General features: G+C 47.2%; 2 protein-coding genes across 6 annotated transcripts in view; one reads left to right on the top strand and one right to left on the bottom strand.

Moving 5' to 3' along the window:
* Positions 1-4,610, top strand: part of CMTR1 (cap methyltransferase 1) — a 29,701-nt gene extending 25,091 nt beyond the window's left edge. For all 5 annotated transcript variants that reach the window (XM_067293198.1, XM_067293197.1, XM_067293195.1 and 2 more), the window contains exon 24: positions 1,088-4,610. In XM_067293198.1, coding sequence (XP_067149299.1) covers positions 1,088-1,220 — 133 coding nt within the window. In that variant the 3' untranslated portion in view covers positions 1,221-4,610. The remainder of the gene's footprint in view (positions 1-1,087) is intronic.
* Positions 4,611-4,624: 14 nt separating this feature from the next.
* On the bottom strand, positions 4,625-16,243 carry CCDC167 (coiled-coil domain containing 167). Its single transcript, XM_067293199.1, has 4 exons — positions 16,141-16,243; positions 8,620-8,714; positions 5,893-5,945; positions 4,625-5,473 (listed from the first exon to the last, which is right to left on the bottom strand). Exons 1-4 carry the CDS (start codon positions 16,177-16,179, stop codon positions 5,370-5,372), a joined length of 291 nt encoding a protein of 96 aa, XP_067149300.1. The 5' UTR covers positions 16,180-16,243; the 3' UTR covers positions 4,625-5,369.
* Between the last annotated feature and the right edge of the window lie 937 nt (positions 16,244-17,180).

Here is a 17,180-nt window from a genome sequence, read left to right as displayed (position 1 = left end):
TGACTGTGCCTCCGAGGTATATGTTCACATGAAACAGAGGTCCTGATCTCCCACTCTGAATCTCCTTATCTAGCTTACAGCAGTGCTCTTAGGAATCTGTAAGCTTCCTTTAACCAGCTAAATAGAAGAGGCTTAAAACTGCAAAAGCAGTGGTACATGGTGCTTTTTCTCTCCCTGCCTCAGGATGGGGTTAGTTCTGCCTATACACTCATCTTCTCAAAAGTAGACCAGCATGAATGGATGAGGATGGGGAAAGCTTGTGTGGGACTCCAGAAGGGATGTGTTGTATTGTCATTACTGAGTGCTAATGTGTGTGCAATTAGCCATTGACATGTGCTCTTGTCGCTATGCTAATACTGCTTTCTTAGAACAGTAGCATTAAATAAGCTATGTGAATATTAAGTGTCAGTAATTGTACAAAACTAAAGCCTGCTGTGTCAGCAGCAATTAGCAGCTGTTTTTGTTGTGGTTGGGACTATGCTGATGCACTGAGGGAAGGCTGTGCTTGATGGATGGAGTGAGAGGTGGTGTTATAGGACCAAAGTCTTATCAGCCAGGTGGGGCTTGGTTATATCACTTGGGGAAAGAAGGGGTGATCCCAGGTGCTTTTCTACAGCATGAAGTTCTGTTCATTTGCTAAACTCCGTAAGACAGGTATTACTGGACTATAGTAGGATTGTGGTGAGTAAGTGATCAGACTGCTGTTTGCTGCTGCTGTCAGACTTTCTAAGGTCTTTTCATTGCCTGCAACAACATTCTTTGAATTTCATCCTCTGAAAACCTTTGGGGGGAGGTAGGTTTTCCCTAATGACCTGTTTCCTTCCAGCAAATACTAAACTGACCATCTTGAATGGAGCTTGTTTGTTTCCATGGAAATCTTTAGGCTTGGAAGTTTCTGTACCTTAAATGCTCTAGAGTTTATCAGGTGAATGAATGTACTGGCCTTTAAGGTACCCCTTAGACCATGTCTGTGTACCTCCCATTGCCAGGGCAACTGTCTTTGTAGTGCACTTTGGGGCTACAGTGACAGTGTTTTCCTATTCCCTTCCCTTTGCCATACTAATCTTGCTCTCCTCTCTGCCCACAGTGTCTGCCATTACAGCCGCCTCTTCTGGGAGTGGGGGGAAGGTGTCAAAGTGCATGACTCTCAGAAAAGGCAAGATCCAGAGAAGCTATCAAAGGAGGATGTCCTATCTTTCATCCAAGCGCACTACCCCTGACCCCTGCACTCAGGAGGGGTGTAGGGGTGTGCTGAACCTCGCTTGGATTCTTCAGGACTGGCTGGACTGGGGAGACTCCACAACTGCTATCCCTGGTCTTCTCTAGAGCTGATTTCCTGGAGGTGATCTAACCAGGGGCGGTATGCAGAAGGCATAGGACAAGGCTCTAGCCTGGGATGGCAGTGTATGTAAGTGTGTGGCCCAGGTAGTGCCTGCTGCAGGAGTACCCATGGAGACTCCTGGAGCCAAGGCCTAATGCCCTTTTGTCCTGACCTACTGCATGCATAAGGCCAAGGGGCTGGCAGCTTTCCTTGTTCCTGTTCAAACATTCAGCTAGGTTTGTGGAGCTCTGTGTGTGCCAGAACTCTTCGGAGGTGGCATGTGCTTCCTTGGCAGTGTGGGAAGGAGCAGATGGTGACAGAGCTGGGGAACAGCACATTCAAGTAGCCCTGCATTGTTCCTAGCAGCTGTCTGTATCCTTGGCCTTCTCAAGGGCCTTTGCTACCCAGTGGTGGGTATAACTCATTAGGGAACGCTAGCTTTGGGACACAAGTATGTATTCTTGCTGGTGTCTCCAGCACTTGTGCTGTCAAGGCACTTGGCTGACCACTGGCAATTCCTATGTGATGGTATTCTGGTGAACAAAAGTCAATCCAGGTGATAAGAGGAGAGTTCCTGGCACAGTTTTGATGTGTAAAGTGCCAGGGTTTTCTCGGACCTCTAGAAGATGCTGTGACAAGGATTTCCCCTCTCCGGGTCTGTGACTGACCCTGAGCCACCAGCCTGGTGTTAATTTGTGAATGTGTCTATGCCTCATGGTACTTCTGAGACCAAGGTGCTTTGATTTTCTTGGTACTCAGTACTTGGTACTGTTACCCATTTCTTCAGGGAGGAAAGCAGATGCGGGAGGGAAGACACAGGAAGTTTGTGACGCTGGAGGTCTTTAGAGGAAATGATGGGAACATCTGACTTTAACAAAGACCCAGGGCTTTGATGAAGTGAGATCTTGACTTTGACCATGTTGGTTTTTCAGAAGAAATCCTATCGCCTGAGTATATCCACTGGAAAGGATATTAGACTTTCCTTTTTAAATGACAGCGTGGTCTTTGAAACCCTCCATGTCTGATCTGACCCTGGAGCTGCACCTGGAGTGTGAAGGCACAGAGCTGTGACTCTCAGCATGATTGTGTGTCAACAGACTTCTCCATGCACTCTGTGCTGGGCTCAAAGTTGTCTTCTGTTGCATGTTTTACCTTCACTTCTGGCTTCCATGTGGCTTTTGCCAGGTCTTCCATATAAATCAGAAGATAACACACAGTTGACTGCTTATGGCCAGACAGCAGTTTCTTTCTTTCTCTCTCTTTTTTTTTTTCTTTTTCTGTCTTTAAACACAGGTTGGCAGTAGGGAAGAAACTTATTTAGGGGTTGCCTGAACTGTGCCTTAAAGAAAACTATAGTTCTCCCAGAAACTATAGCAGTTGTTTAGATTCTTATTTCTTTCTCCCCATCCCCACATGTAGGATTTGAACAAGCTGTGTATAATGAGACATGGAAAGTTTGGCTCTTGCAGGAGTACAGGTGCACGGGTGCATTGCACCCCTCACAAAGAGGCCAGAACAAGGACAGAATGTTGTAAAGTCCCACCTCCACTCTCTAAGGCCCAATGTTGTGCATAGGTTTTGTGCTGAATCTCCACATGCACTGAATGTCATCCTGTCAATGTGAGTGGGCTCTGCTCTCTGAGTCTGGAGCACTTCCATGTCTTCACAAGCAAATTTTGTCCATGTACCTGTGCATTAGTTCTCTACTGTTTGGCATAAATGAATTTAGCTGCTACAGTTCGTTGTACTAGGGAAACTTGTATACAGGCTTCAACACTGCAGAACCACAAACCCTGGCTAGGGGAGCAGCACAGAAGCTGGCATGGTCTGTTGGTGTATGGAAACTGGAGGAGGCAAAGCTGGGCATTGGTGGGAGGTTAGGTTACAAATAGGTAGCCCTGAATAGTGCGCAGAATATTTCTGTTCAAACTCCAGCCAAAAGTAGTGAAGTGGGCCGAAGTGTTGTTTTTTTTGTTTTTTGTTTTTTGTTTTTTTTTTAGTTCCCCCTCTCTCCCTTGATAATTATTAATCCCCAAACACCAGTAGGTCTACCCGAGCAGTTGTGGGACTGTGTGCTGTTACTGAACTGCAACCCCCTGTGCTCTCAAGCCCTGGTAAAACATGAGAGAGATTGTGGCCTTCCCCTCAGAGGACAAGACCCTGTCACTGGCAGTTTTAGCAAAGGCACTTCCATGAGGGACAGGGAGGAACTTCTCCCAGTGGGCAAGAAAGCACCTCCAGCTGAGTGGTTTCCAGGCCTGTGTACGGTTGGCTTTTTAAATCAGTAATTTGAGTTTTGGCACTTCTGCTGACTGCCTTGAGGCTGTTATAATGCCAGCAAAGCAAGCTGTTCCCTTTACCAGGCTCCTTTGCTAAATGTTTTGTCCTCTGCTCAGGGCTTTGGTCTCCCCTTTGGGCTGGCAGACAGGAGGGTAACTAGGGAGTACACCATGGTAAGTGTAGGCCTTGGAGGGCATAAAAGAAACCCAATTTTCCTGCAGGCTAGCTTTTATGAACAGATGCTTCCTATTTGCCCTGTTGTCTCTAGCTCCTCTTAATTTTAATTTGCTTTTATTTTTTGACGCACTGAACCTTAACTCTCAACTCCCTTTCAAGAAGGCAGCATGAGCCACCAAGCTACTTGCTTCCCTGCTGCAGGTTGAATATGGAGGGAGCATGCTGGGAAGGGGGATGAGGAAGGTCTTGCTGAAGGGAATGTTTACGTACATTAATTGCACAATGTATTGGCCATGTATCATTTTGTGTTGACTTTTCTGCTTTTGCTGTCTATTATCAATACAGCCCCTTTAGTTCTCAAAGGTGCTTGTTTACTTTGTTTCCCACAAAATCCTAGCCAGCAGTTTGTGTTAGTGCAGGGAGAAAAATGCCTTGCATAGTTAAATTTTGAAGGTAGTCCTTTCTTTTAAAGGCTTTCCTGACAAATAAGAGCTTCCTCAGGGCTCCCCTTTGTATGTTACTAGATCAGAATGAGAAGGGAATGCAGGACACCGTCTACAGCCTTTGGCATTCCTCTGCCTTGCACTAGGCTGCTTTTCCACTCAAAGGAAGCACACGTGACAGCAAATGCTCAAGCAGATTCCAGGCCACAATAAGCCAATAGCCCATTACTGAGAGCTGCCACCCAGGAATGTCAAGTACGTAGTCCTCTCTAGGCTTACTGGGGTGGACTGCATGCCAGCAGGGAGTGGTAGGACAAGAACAGAGCAGAACAGTGACTGAGAAGCCTGTCACAAAATACGGGTGGGAGGGGAGAGGAGGGGACAAAAAGGAAAAGCTGGAAGCTACTAGATTTAATTACTTTATTTAAAAGCCTACAGAGGCACTTCCATACCTGGGAGTTGATAGCAAACTCTTTTATACAGATGCTGATTCTCGGAGGCACAGAATGGTTAACAAGCTCTGATGTACATGAGAGGTAGGCAGATCTTTCAAAGTCCAAGCACCAAGATCTCAAGTTGGCTGCTACCTGCTTGCAGAAAGAGAGATACCCACCTCCCATCTGATTTTGTGAAGGTAGGATTCCTCTGGTCCTGTAAGTTTGTGTGGAGGAAGAGAGGATCTCTATTTAGCATCAGCTCAGGGGATGTATTTGTGTTTGAGGGCACAATAGCCATGTTTCCCTTTTGATCCAGAGAGCTTGGTCTCCTCAGCTTATTGCTGAGGCACAGCAACCAACAAGGTGACCCAGAGAGCACTTGTCTGCAACCCAGAGGCCTTCAAAAGGGAGAACGTACTGCTTTCCTGCATCAGCCAGGAGGGTCTTGACTGCATATTGGGTAAGAGGGCTCCACCTTGAACCCTGCTTGACCTCCTTTCTTATTGCAAGTGTGCTTTGATTTCTAGTTTGCCTCCCAACCCCTCAGTTCCTGGAGAGAAAGCATCCCTGCAACGAGGCTTGGGGAGGATAAACAAGAACAGCAATGTGAAATGCTCGTTCACACCCATGGCGGGGAGGCACGTTGGTGAGAGAAGGAAGAACTCCTTGCAGGAGAGCCATCTGGTCAGCAGGGAGAATTCTGGAGTGCAATCACATCATCCAGCAGGCATAAATAAGAGCAATCAGTAAGCCCATAGCCACAGCAAGGGCAGCATTCTTGCGATTTTCCTTACGAAGCACACTCAGTTCTTTTTCTGGGAAACAAACAAAAGCCTTGCTTGTAGCTGCAGCACCAAAGAAATTTCACCTCTCCTTTCAAAGCTGTCTTATAGGAACAAGGCTACCTTAACCCAGGGGCTGTTCTCTTGGGATCAGTATGCAGAGCTGATAATTATGGGAAGTGCTGTGCAGGAAGTAGACCTGAAAGACCTCTTACCCCTGCCCCACTCCCCTCCATCAGCTGATACCTAATTTTTTTTTTCCAGCTCAAGAGGGATACAGAGGATCTGGATTCCTTTTATAAATGCTGACCAGATTTCCCTCAGCCTTGCCCTGTTTGGTTGAGCCCAAATTCAAAGGCAGAAGTCAGAGGTGGCAAGAGCTTGAACAGGAAGCTAAGCTGCAGCACTGATCCCATCCAGCCCAGAGGGACCATTTTTAATGAAGCTCTTACCATAGTTGTCAGCTTTGGTCATTAGTAAGTTTCTCTCTCTCTCCAGTGACTTTCTGTAATGAGAAGAGGAGTTTATTACCTATGAGGCACAACACAGCCTATTTCTCTGCTTATATGATGGAAGAGAAACTCTGCCCCACCAGCAGGGATAGTTGCTTGCAGAATGAGCCCCTCACCCTTCATTGCAAAGAGATGACAGTTTAGAAACCCCCAGCTGAGCAGGAGGAGAGATGCAGCAGTTAAATGACATAGTTTTGGGGAAGGAAAAGGTTGTATCTCATTTCAGGACAGTGCCACTGTATGCAAGCAGGCTAGAAAGGTCTCTGTCAGTCAGAGATCCCCCTATCCTGTTCCCCTGGGTGGAGTAAGAAGTTCTGCAGTAGATATGGGACAGGGTATGGTGCATACATGCTTTCTGCTGGATCCTGCCCTTCCAGCATATCTTGGCTCTGTGCTGAAAGACTGTAACTCTTCTGACCCTTTGAAGCTGAGATCCCTTTCTCAGGGATACCTGATTTATACAAATTCCTGAACCCAGGCCCAGTAACAAAATAGTTAAACAACCTGTTACTAGACTGAAGATTCAGGATAAGAAGTAAATCAGGTCAATGCCACCACGTACCCAGCCTGTGTCTTCAACTGCACAAGATGATTAATTAATTCACAGTTTAAAATATAAAAGCAAAACAAATTGTCTGAAAGCAGCATTTCCATTACAGCAATGAGGGCACTGTCACTCCTTTCAGACAGTGTACATATAAACAAACATGCACTAACAAATTATCTCCCTGTTCAGAGCAGATGGTAGTATTACAGGGAAGGCAGTAAGTGTAATAGCGTTTGTTGTTCCCCTTGGGGTAAAGCAAGAAACTGTAATAGAAAGAGATCCAAACGTAAGCGTACAGCTGGTTAAGTGACAGGCAGCAGGAAAGCAGGATACGTTGGCAGCAGGAGAGGAAAGAAGGGCTCTTAGAGACTACCACAGGAAAAGAAATGCACAGTGCAGGCCAGGAGGAAGTGAGAAGAGAGATTTGCCAACATCACTGAGCTGCTACTTAGAAACTTGCCTTCTGAAGTCAAGGGGAGAAAGTTTGATAACTTAGGAACTCAGGAACTGAGACCTTATTAAAAAAACACGGTGAAGTGTGCAGGACTCAAGGACTCTGAGCCCAGAGAACAAGTGGGCAGCTTACTGGGAATCTAGGAGGGGGGGGGCTTTGGGGTGGTGGGGAAAGCAAGGAAGAAAACATGATAATTGAACTTCAAAATGGGAAAGCAGAGCTCTCCTTTGTGTAGTACTCACTAGATCAATGATTCTGATCAGGGGACAAGGACTTTCTTCCATGGTTTAGGAATAATTTGAATTAGGGCAGTAGGATTTCTCTTTCCATCTGCACGCAAGTTGTGAAATTCAGAAAAGGCCCTAGGAATTCCCAAATCCTAATTCTCTGCTCTAGGTCCAACATTTCACAGAGAAATCATACGGGTATGTTCCATTCTGTCAAGTTACTGCAACAGGAGGCTGGTTGGCTGGCCACCTCAGCAGTGGACAAAGAGTCCAGAAAGTAACACAAGGGGACAAATTTAGGCCTAGGTAAAGGATTGGTGAGATGTGGAGCTACAGAGATGAGGGAAAGGAGAGAGGCCCCTGTCCAAATAGGAATGGGGATATAAAATTCCAGTAAAGGAGGAGAAAAGAGAGCGATGCACTGGTTCAAGGCATGGCAGTTGGAGAGCAAAATAACAGAGGGGAAAGGGAGAGCAAAGAACATAAATTGAGGCTGGAAAATCTCAGTGTGTGAGTCACTGCTGGGGCCATTTCTAAATGAGTTCTATAGGACATGCTCCTGTAGAGCAGAAAACAGGGACCAACAAGACCGCTCCCTTCCTGGGTCTACAACTGAGCTTTCCAGACTCTTTGTTAGGAGCAGAGCAATAGGATGTTGATGACTGGAGGAAAGGCATGTCCTCAGGCTCACAGATTTGAGAATCAGCTTGGAGATTCCAGTTGGGGAAAGCCCTGGCTTTTGCACCCTGTTAAGGATTGAAGACTTCTCTATTGCTTCACGCTCCAGAGAGATGTCAGGTTCTGCCTGTGTCTCCTGAAAAAGTCCAGATTAAAGTCCTTGCTTGAATCTCAGCTCAAAAGACTACAGTTGCCTCTTCTATGTCAGCAACAGATGTCAGGGGAATTGCCTCTCTTTCCTTTCCCAAGGAAAGGCAGTGGATCATTGCATCCCTACATCCAGGCATATTTGCAACACAGGCAGAGTTAAGAGTCACTTCCCTCAGCCCTCCTCCAAATGCATCCCAGTCTGGGTTTGGCCTTGAGTAGTGGCTGCTACCCATCTTCTCTGTCTCAACTTAGGCAGCCCCCCACAAGGCTTGAGTAGCAGCACATAGGGAACCTTTCCCTGTCTTATAGAGCTGTTTCCTTATCAGGCTTGGAGCTAGTTCTGCAAATAAACCGGGAGGTCCATGCACTGCCTGGCTGGGTGCACTGCAGGTTTGAGTGAGGCTCTCTGTAAGATCAGCTCTCTCCATATATCACTAAACTTCTCACACAGGTAAGTTCCCCAACTAAGCACCAAGTTGGAGGAAGACAGTTTTGTCATGGGAAACCACACAAATTCCAATCCATCCAGGAGCCCTTGCTGAGTACCACAATGGGACAGCAGCTAACTGAAGTGCACAGCTATAGCTCTGAAAGGAGGCGATCATCAATACCTTCCTTCAGGGCTGAGCTTCTCCCTGCGCAGTTTAAGATCCACCTCTTCTATACTCTGTCTGCAGAGTGCCAGCTTCTCCTCCAGCCCATCGATCTGAAAAACACATCAATCACCCTCATTGTTTCTACTAGCTGATATGGATCCACCCCTGCTCAGAAGGGAAAGATCACAGTCCAGCCACTCCACCTCCTACCTCCACAGCTAAATCTACAAGGCCTGCAGGGTGAAAGATCCTGAGCTACACACAGACAACATTGAGCTGGACAGAAAGGTCACTGCAGCACTCTGCACAAAATCCTTAAGACATGTTCACCACGGCCTCCACCCTGCCTACACACCTCCAGCCTGCACCAAGTTTTGGCAGCAACATGTTGCTACAGCAGAGAGAAACTGGCTGTCTTCCTGGCAGGTTACCCCCCCCCCCCACACACACACACTAGAGTATTTTCCTGTGGGATGGAGAGGGGGTAATTCTGGATAAACACAGGCTAGTTGATCTACTTGCTTGGGTGTGGGGAGCCTTTGCACAAGAGGGAATTGTACTGTGGCCAAACAGTTCTCTTGGGAATCATTCCTCTTTTATGTCTGGCAACCAGAGTGTAGGCATCACAAGGAAAACTTTGTCTTTTAGGCTTGCTTCCAGCAGGGAAACAGTGGGACTAATCATATAATATGAACACAACATCCCAGCCTGAAGAAAATGGCCCTGATGTCCTGAGGTGGCAATGACCTCTCTTTTCAGCTACTTACCACAATGCCCCTGCTGAGTCTGGCTTGCCAAGCAAGGCCAAGTCCAGCAAGGTTGCTGGCAGCACAGCCTCTCTATGGTGGCAGCATTCACAAGCCAGAAGCTAAGAGACAGCAGGGTCCTGGTTAAAGCAACTAGGTGGAATGACACACCAGCTGCCTGGACATCAACCTGAGATGGCCCAGAGCATGAACATTCCCAGCAACAGTGAAACAAGAAACAAAATTAAAGGCCCTGATCCCTAATTCATACTGCTTTGGGGATGAGCTCTGTCCTCAGCTCATCCACAATTGCACACACACTCAGAAAAAGCAGGCAAGAGTTATAAATAAGCAGGATGGGAGAGGGAAAGGGGAGAGCAAGGTAGACTGCAAAGAGCAGTTGAGCCAGCTGAACTGTCTCACTGCAAGGATCACATTAGAGCTGGGGGGGGGGGGGGCACATAAAACAAGGCTCAAATCTTTGCATCTTGCTAGACTGCAGTTTTAAAGTCATTTGTTATTTATTATATAACTCTGCCAAGGCTGCTGAGATCCCAAGACCCCCAGAGGAACCCACCCAGCTTCCCCTGAGCCCAAGGACTGGTACCAAGTCACATTCCCCAAACCCAAGGTAGAGGGAAGAGATGTTGTCTGTGGTTGGCAACGCTTGGGTTTGCCTGGCTGGGAACGGGGATATTTTTGGAACATGTTACCTGAAACACATTGACTCAGGATGAAGATAGTTTTCCTCCATATCCAGCTGTGCCAGTTAAGAATATTACTCACCCCAGCTGCTCATCATTCTGTGTCAGCAGGATGCATTATTTGACCACAACCCAATCTGCTTCAGGGTAAACCAAGGACTTCACCCAAGTCAGCTCCAACCACATTTATCAGCAAGTTAATTTAATGGCCAAGTGCAGCAGAGTGGAGGAGGCATGCTCATTCAATCAATCTCAAAGCTCAGTCCCCTGAACAGATTATCTCCATCACCAGTTCCTACCATTTGCAAATGACTGCATGTCTGCTTCCTTATGTGTTGGAAACCCTCACAAACACAGCAAGAAGTACTTCAGCATGTTACCTGGCTCCTCCTTAGCCAGTGAACTTATAGAAAGCATCATGCCTTTTCCAGGACAGTTTTTAAAAATCATATTAAATAATACAATTTAACAAGAGCTTTGGTTAGTCAGCTGCCAGTCCCACCACTAAATTAGCCACGTCAATGCATTCCTCCTCCTCTCCTCCAGAACTGGGTCTCCCACTCGGTTTGCAGTCGCTCTCTATAGTACGCTCTCTGCCCATGCTTTCATGAGACATAATAAGGGGATATTCTACCCAGCTCTGCCAATATGCTTACTTTCTGCTGACTAAAACCCTCCAGATTCCACGTAATACTTTAAAAGTTCCAGCTGTTTTTCTGCTCTTAAATCAAAACCAAAGTTTGGCTCCCCTGCCAGAGAACAGTAATTCACTAACTAACTACAAGCCCTAGAATGCACCATCAGCTTTGCTGAGCTGGGGACACAAGGGACAGAAAATAATCACAACAAATGCAAGGAAGGAGGAACTAACTGCTGAAGGAACAAAACATTTCTCTCTGGCATCCCATTATTTCTTTTCTTCAGGCTGGTCTGGGACATAAGGGGGTTATACAAAAGGATTACCAGATGTTTTCCGTTCACTGTGCCTCAGTTTCCCTACTTGCAAATTAAGAAAACACTATCTGCCTTCTGGAGGTGGTTTATCTACACGAAGAGCCCCAGACAATAGCCCGAACTACGGGCAGAGCAGTATCCTGATATGCCAGTGTCATTGCCTCACTTGGGATTTGGGATCTGCTCCTGCATGCTAGGAGTCTCTCAGCAGCTAAGCCATCCAAGCAACTCTTCACTGCAAGGCAAAAGGAAATAGAGAAAGAGAAAATAAACACAGAGGAGAAATCAGAGCAACCTGTCTGAGAATTATTCTGCTGCTTATTCTCAGGGCTGCCAAGGAATCTCCTAGGGGCCCCACAGCCTGTACGGCTGTAGCTCAAGGGAACCTGTAAAGCTTCGGCAAAATGCCCAGGGGCAGCTCTTCAAGAGAGAGCAGTTCTAAATACAGGTGCACACCTGAGCTTACTGTGGATGGAAACCTTTCCCTCATGCTAACAAATGCACTAAGAGGTTAGTTGGGGTACAAACCTAGGCCTGTCTGAGGTCTGCATGAAAGTGAAGAGCTGAGCTCTCTAGCAGGATGCTGAACCATCACTGCACTTCACATTAACATATCTTTTTAGTGGCAATCTCAGCACAGTTGTGAATAAATTGTGAAGAACAAACTCTTCTCCTTACCCACCCACCCCGTGCACACACACACACTTTCCATGAAGATGTTCCTTTGGGACAGAGCTCAAGCGCAGCATGTGGAAAGCTCATACTACAACTCTTCAGGGTCAGCTCACTCTGTAGCAGGGATAAAGGACTTTACTCACAGCAACATCTTTAGGTAGTGCCCATTAAAAGGAGGAAGTGTAACAGGTGCTTAACATCCAGATAGCAGTTCAGGGCATATAGAACTGCCCTTCCGCTCTCCATGAAACACTCTGGAAAATCAAGTCCCAGCAGCCTTGTACACACACAGTGATCTAAGGCCAGGTGCCTCCCTTACTCCAAAAGGTATGACTAGGCACAGAATCAATTTCACTGAATTCTGACAACATTTGCACAAAATCTAGAGGCCTCTTCAAACCAGAGAAACACAGAGTGGGTTTCAGTCCAAACTGACTTATATGTTTATTACAAATCTCATTTGCTGGGACCATCCAAAATGGTTAGTACAGAGGGAGGGAGGGAGCTTTGCTTACAGAGTTGAGCTGGATCCCTTTTAATTCATTTTGTAATGAATTAATAAAAGCTTTCTTTCCAGCAGAAAGACTAAAAGCACTTTTCAAGAACTGGCATCCTCCCTCCGCTTTTATGAATTCCCTAATTAAGATGCTGGCAAAGAGCCATATCACACATACGTTGACATCCAGCAGCGTTAGGTAATGATGTTTTCATCTCCTGACCCTCACATAAAACAGATCAAAGCCAACTGAAGAGGTGGGGGCAAAGAAAAAGAAAAAAAAACCTTCACTGAGAATTCTCCTCATGCTTACCTGTCACCTGCCAGTACACCTGAGCAGTTCTTTTCACAAGGAAATTAGTGGTTCTTGCATCCACAAATTTGTCTGGATTATTAAAATCAGTCCAACAGAGATGAGTTTTGTTTAAAATCACATGCTAACTTGTGCTTAATGGACTCACTTCCATTTCACCATGCTCGTAGAACCATTCTGCATACTGACAAGTCATTTCATAAATGCTGTGCCCACAGCATGCTTGGAAATATTTGCCAGGCAAGCTACTACAGAATAGAAGATAATCAATCAGCAAAGTCTAAGATAAATCCGGCAGATCAACCCTCTGTTTAGGTAAAGGAGAGAGGGTTGGATCCCACCTGCATCTTCTCCTTCACAGCCTATCCAGTTAGCACTCTGTGTCTCAGCTTGTATCAGAGGCATTGCAGGATGTCACACAGATGTGACCACACAGCACCATCCACAGCGTTTTGAAAAATTCTATAACAGCTTTATTGAGTAATGACTACATGCGCCTTTCCCCCTATTCTTAATACTCTTGCCTAGACACTGATCAGTCACTGTCAGAAACAGGACTTGGGCAACACATGTAACAATGCTTTCTCCAAATACATACTGAGCATTTGCAGGTCAGGGACTGCCTGAGTACAAGGTGTTCTCCTTGCCTTTAATAATCCCGCAATTTTTTTCCTTCCATTAACATGTTCAGGTGCTGCCTAAGCCCAAGTATATTTTTAAGGGCTACAACATCCCATGACAAGGAGTTTCACATCACAGTCACAAGTTATGGGAAGGTTTGCACAGGTATGGCACAGGTTTGCTTTGAGTTTGCATCTGCTAGTTTCATTTGATAGCCCTAATTTTTGTACTGAAGAGACAATGAACATTCATTTTTTGTTTAAAATCACAAGTAGTGTAGAGAGAATATAGACCTATATCAGATCCCCTTTCAGTCATTTGTTTTCAAGCTTACAGGAACATTCTCTACTTAGTCATTTCTTGCACAAGTTGTTCACACCTTTGATCATCCTTGTTACTCTTTAAGCTCTTCCCAGTTTTTCCTACATTGTCACAGAACTGACCAGAGTCTTCCTAATTTCATTCTCCTGATGGATTTCATCAAGGAAGTTCTGGGTAGTTCAGTATTGTCAATGGGACCACTTGTCAGAAGACAACAAAGCTATACAAAAGTGGCATGAGTTTAAACCACCACAATATTACAGAGACACATTTATATCTGTTTCAACCAGGTCATATTAATTGCACCTGTAATTTGTAAGTGCAAGCTAAATGGATATGCAGATTTAAACAGACATAAGCGTCCACGTAGAAAATTGCATTCATTTAGCATCATGACTTTAGTTAAACAAGCATGACACTGCGTAGATTAGGCCTTTCAGAGATAGACATGCATCATGTCATATTAAGACTCATTTGGAAAGTTTTCTTTACAATCATAACAGCTCAGAAGGTAATAAAGAACTGAAAGAAAGTTTAAATTATAAAATCAATATCATAGTTGTCAAGCATTCTGACATTTGATATACCTAAAACAGAGACTTCTCTTCCTCTGGCTTAAAGTAATTTTGTTTTCTTCCTCCCCAATTTCCATTCAGTAATCTTCCCTTCACTGCAAGCGAAAGGATTTTATCTTTTAGTAGTAATTTTGTACAGAGGTTAAATTTTCACCTAGAACACCCCCAAGATGAGTAGTTCTACAGTCCTTTCAAAAGCAGCTTGTTCTATCATGACAACTTTCAAAAATCTAAAGATAACAAAAGTCCCCAAATATTTTTCAGTAATTTTCTGTGGCAACTAAAACCAGTCCCTTTTCATTCTGTGATCAGGAGATCTCAGAGAAGGGCTTATGCTTTTTACCACCTCTTTTTGTGGAAGGTAACATCTCATCTCACCTTGGCTGTCACATCTCCAGAAACAACAACTAAAAATTCATTATTTCAGTTCTTTCTGCTAGGCTTACTGAGGAGAAGCTTGGACTGTCAGAACACTCCCCCCTGGACACCTTTTGGCTGCTGCATTTAGGTTAGAGTGCCCAGAAATGTCTGTCTTCTCCAATGAAGGCCTAATTAGATGAAGTAGAGCATAACACTACTATAAACTGAACTCCCAGTCGTATGGCACAATAGGACACTCACATTTTTCATTAGCAGCACATGAAGCATACACAGCATGCCCCAGGTCCTTTTCTCAGCCTTTCTGCCCCAGTTGCATTTGTCTGTTTTGTGTAAGCTCACTGGAAAGACTTAGGGACAGAGAGGTAATCAACAAGATTCATTGGATTGGTTCTGCCCCATTTCTGCCATTTGTTAGAAAGGTTCTGACTTTTGTTCTCCCCAAAGCATTTACAACCCACAGACCTGAACTGTGGGCTCTCCCCTGCTACCTCTTTAACAGTCAAGATAGCACCGGTCACTGCAGGAGCCAGAACGAAGTCTGCTTCAGAGAGACCTTAACAAATGTACCCCATTTGTCAATACAAATTAACTGCTATGACAGCAGACCTCCTGCCACTCTGAAGATTATGAAACACCCAAGGGTAGCAATAAAAATGGTTTTAGAAGGAAGGCATACTTTTAAAAGTAAGTCTTTTCCCTTTCTCCTTTTTGTGATGTATTGGCACTCTCCTCCATCTTGCATACTGGTTTACCTACTATTGTAGAGTTGCTCAAGAGACAGCTTGAGCACACCACACTGTTCATTTAATCACAGCCCTCAAAGACTGGGCTGTGCGTGGATGCAGTAGCAAGCAGCAAGAGCTTACTCCAACACCCTGCACTGAAACACCTGCTGAACTGCCTCTCCATACAGGTCACTGTGGGCAAGCGCCTCTTAATGTTCTCAAAACTTCTGCAAAAGCATCAAAGGGAATTGCTCAGTTCAGTGTTTGGGACTAAGAACCCAGCACTTCTCCAGGGAAGCAAACCTGTCTCTGAGCAAGGCTAGAGAGCAGCTGCTACTGATGGGAAACAACCATAGAGCAGGCTGATTTGTGGTGCCTGGTTTCATATCAGACAATTTCTCACAGGTGAGGGCTGCATTGCACTCTGCCGATTAACAGATGCTTTATTAAATCAACACATCACAGCCTCTGAACAGGGAATTTTAATAAGACCAAAATAATGGCCATGGTCACAGTTAAGCTCAGCGCTGTGCTTTCTGCACGCAGGAGAGCCCAGCAAAGGTTGGTCCCAGCAGAGCCCCACACAGGGCCTTCACACAGGAAAACAGCAGCTGCACCCAACCGTGGTGACGTGGAGCAAGGCCAGAGCGGGAAGGAGGGCAGCGCTGCCCCATGCCCCGTCCCTGCCCCACCTGGGGGGCAGGCACCGGCCGGGCGGCCCCCTTCCCACTGCTGCTCCAGGGAAACACTTCTGCCTGGCACGGCCACCCTGCCCCATGGCCACCCCACTCCACAGCCACCCGACCCCCAGAGCACGGCCACCCCGTAACCAGCCCATCCCAGAGCAAGGCCACCCTAGAGCCACCCCACCCCACAGCAAGGCCACGCCACGGCCACCTCACCCCAATGCACAGCCACCCCATAACCAGTCCACCCGAGAGCCACATCACCCCACTCCACAGCCACCCCGTAACCAGCCCATCCCAGAGCAAGGCCACCCCAGAGCCACCCCACGGCCACCTCACCTCCCAGGCCACACTCAGCCCCTCTCGTTTCTTGCCCATAGTGCCGGGCCCCGGCGGCGCCGCGCATGCGCCCGGTGCCTTCCCCGCAGCCTGGCCGCGGCCACGTCCGCGCCGCCGCCGCCATCTTTGTGAGGGGCTGGGCTCTCGGGCAGCCGCCATCTTTGTGAGGGGCGTTTGCGCCCCGGCCCTTGGGCAGGGCCGTTGGCCCAGCAGGGTCCCGGGGGCGGTGCCCGCCACGCCGATGTTGGCGCACCGGGGGCTCGGACAGGCACCGGCCTGGCCTCCACTTGCCTGCCCCGGAGAGGGCAACGCGGCCTGGCCTGTCCCCGGCCCGGCCCGGCCCGACCCGGCCGCCCTGGGGGTGGCGGCAGGGAAGGGGGGGCAGGCACGCAATGGGTGCAGGCCTCGGCGGGAAACGGCAGAGGGGCGGGCAGCTGCGGTTTAGGGACCCCGCGGGGATATCGGGGAAGATGAGAACAGCCGTAGGACGTATGGCAGGGTCGCCGGTGGCGAGCAGAGTGGGGCGCAGCTCGGCGGTGCTGGCTGGAGTTGGCTCTGCCGGTTCTAGTGACGGGGGGGGGGAAGGGGATGTGGGGTGCAGAGGGACCAGCAGGGAGCGAAGTCCCATTGCGACCTTTCAGTGCTGAGCCTGGTCCTGCCTTTCCATCCCTCAAGATCCCCGCACCCTCCTCTCTCAGGGAAGGTCCTGGTGCTGGTCGCCAGTTTGCTGTCTGGCAAGGTATGCCCTCTGGGTTTGTCAGAGGGCAAATCCAGACTGATCAGTCACTTTGCCCCCGCAGAGGAGCCAGCTAGATCCCATTTTGGACTTTCGCATTGCTCAGTCCGTTCCAGTCCTGCTCCTGTATTGCTGTGGGTTGAGGCTCATCTAGAAAGAGTATGATCTCTTTGAAAAAGAAGAGACTACTGTTCGTTGCATGCCACAACAATTGAGAACTTTAGATTATTCTTGGGACTTCCTTCCCAAACCTTTAAGCTAAAGAAGCTCTAGGAAAAGCCAGCTATTTGATCTACCAGGAGCT

This window comes from Apteryx mantelli, chromosome 3, assembly GCF_036417845.1.
Source record: "Apteryx mantelli isolate bAptMan1 chromosome 3, bAptMan1.hap1, whole genome shotgun sequence".
Taxonomy (NCBI): Eukaryota; Metazoa; Chordata; class Aves; order Apterygiformes; family Apterygidae; genus Apteryx; species Apteryx mantelli.
The sequence above is the reverse complement of the archived record's forward strand: the minus strand, read 5'-3'. Positions and strand labels throughout refer to the sequence as shown.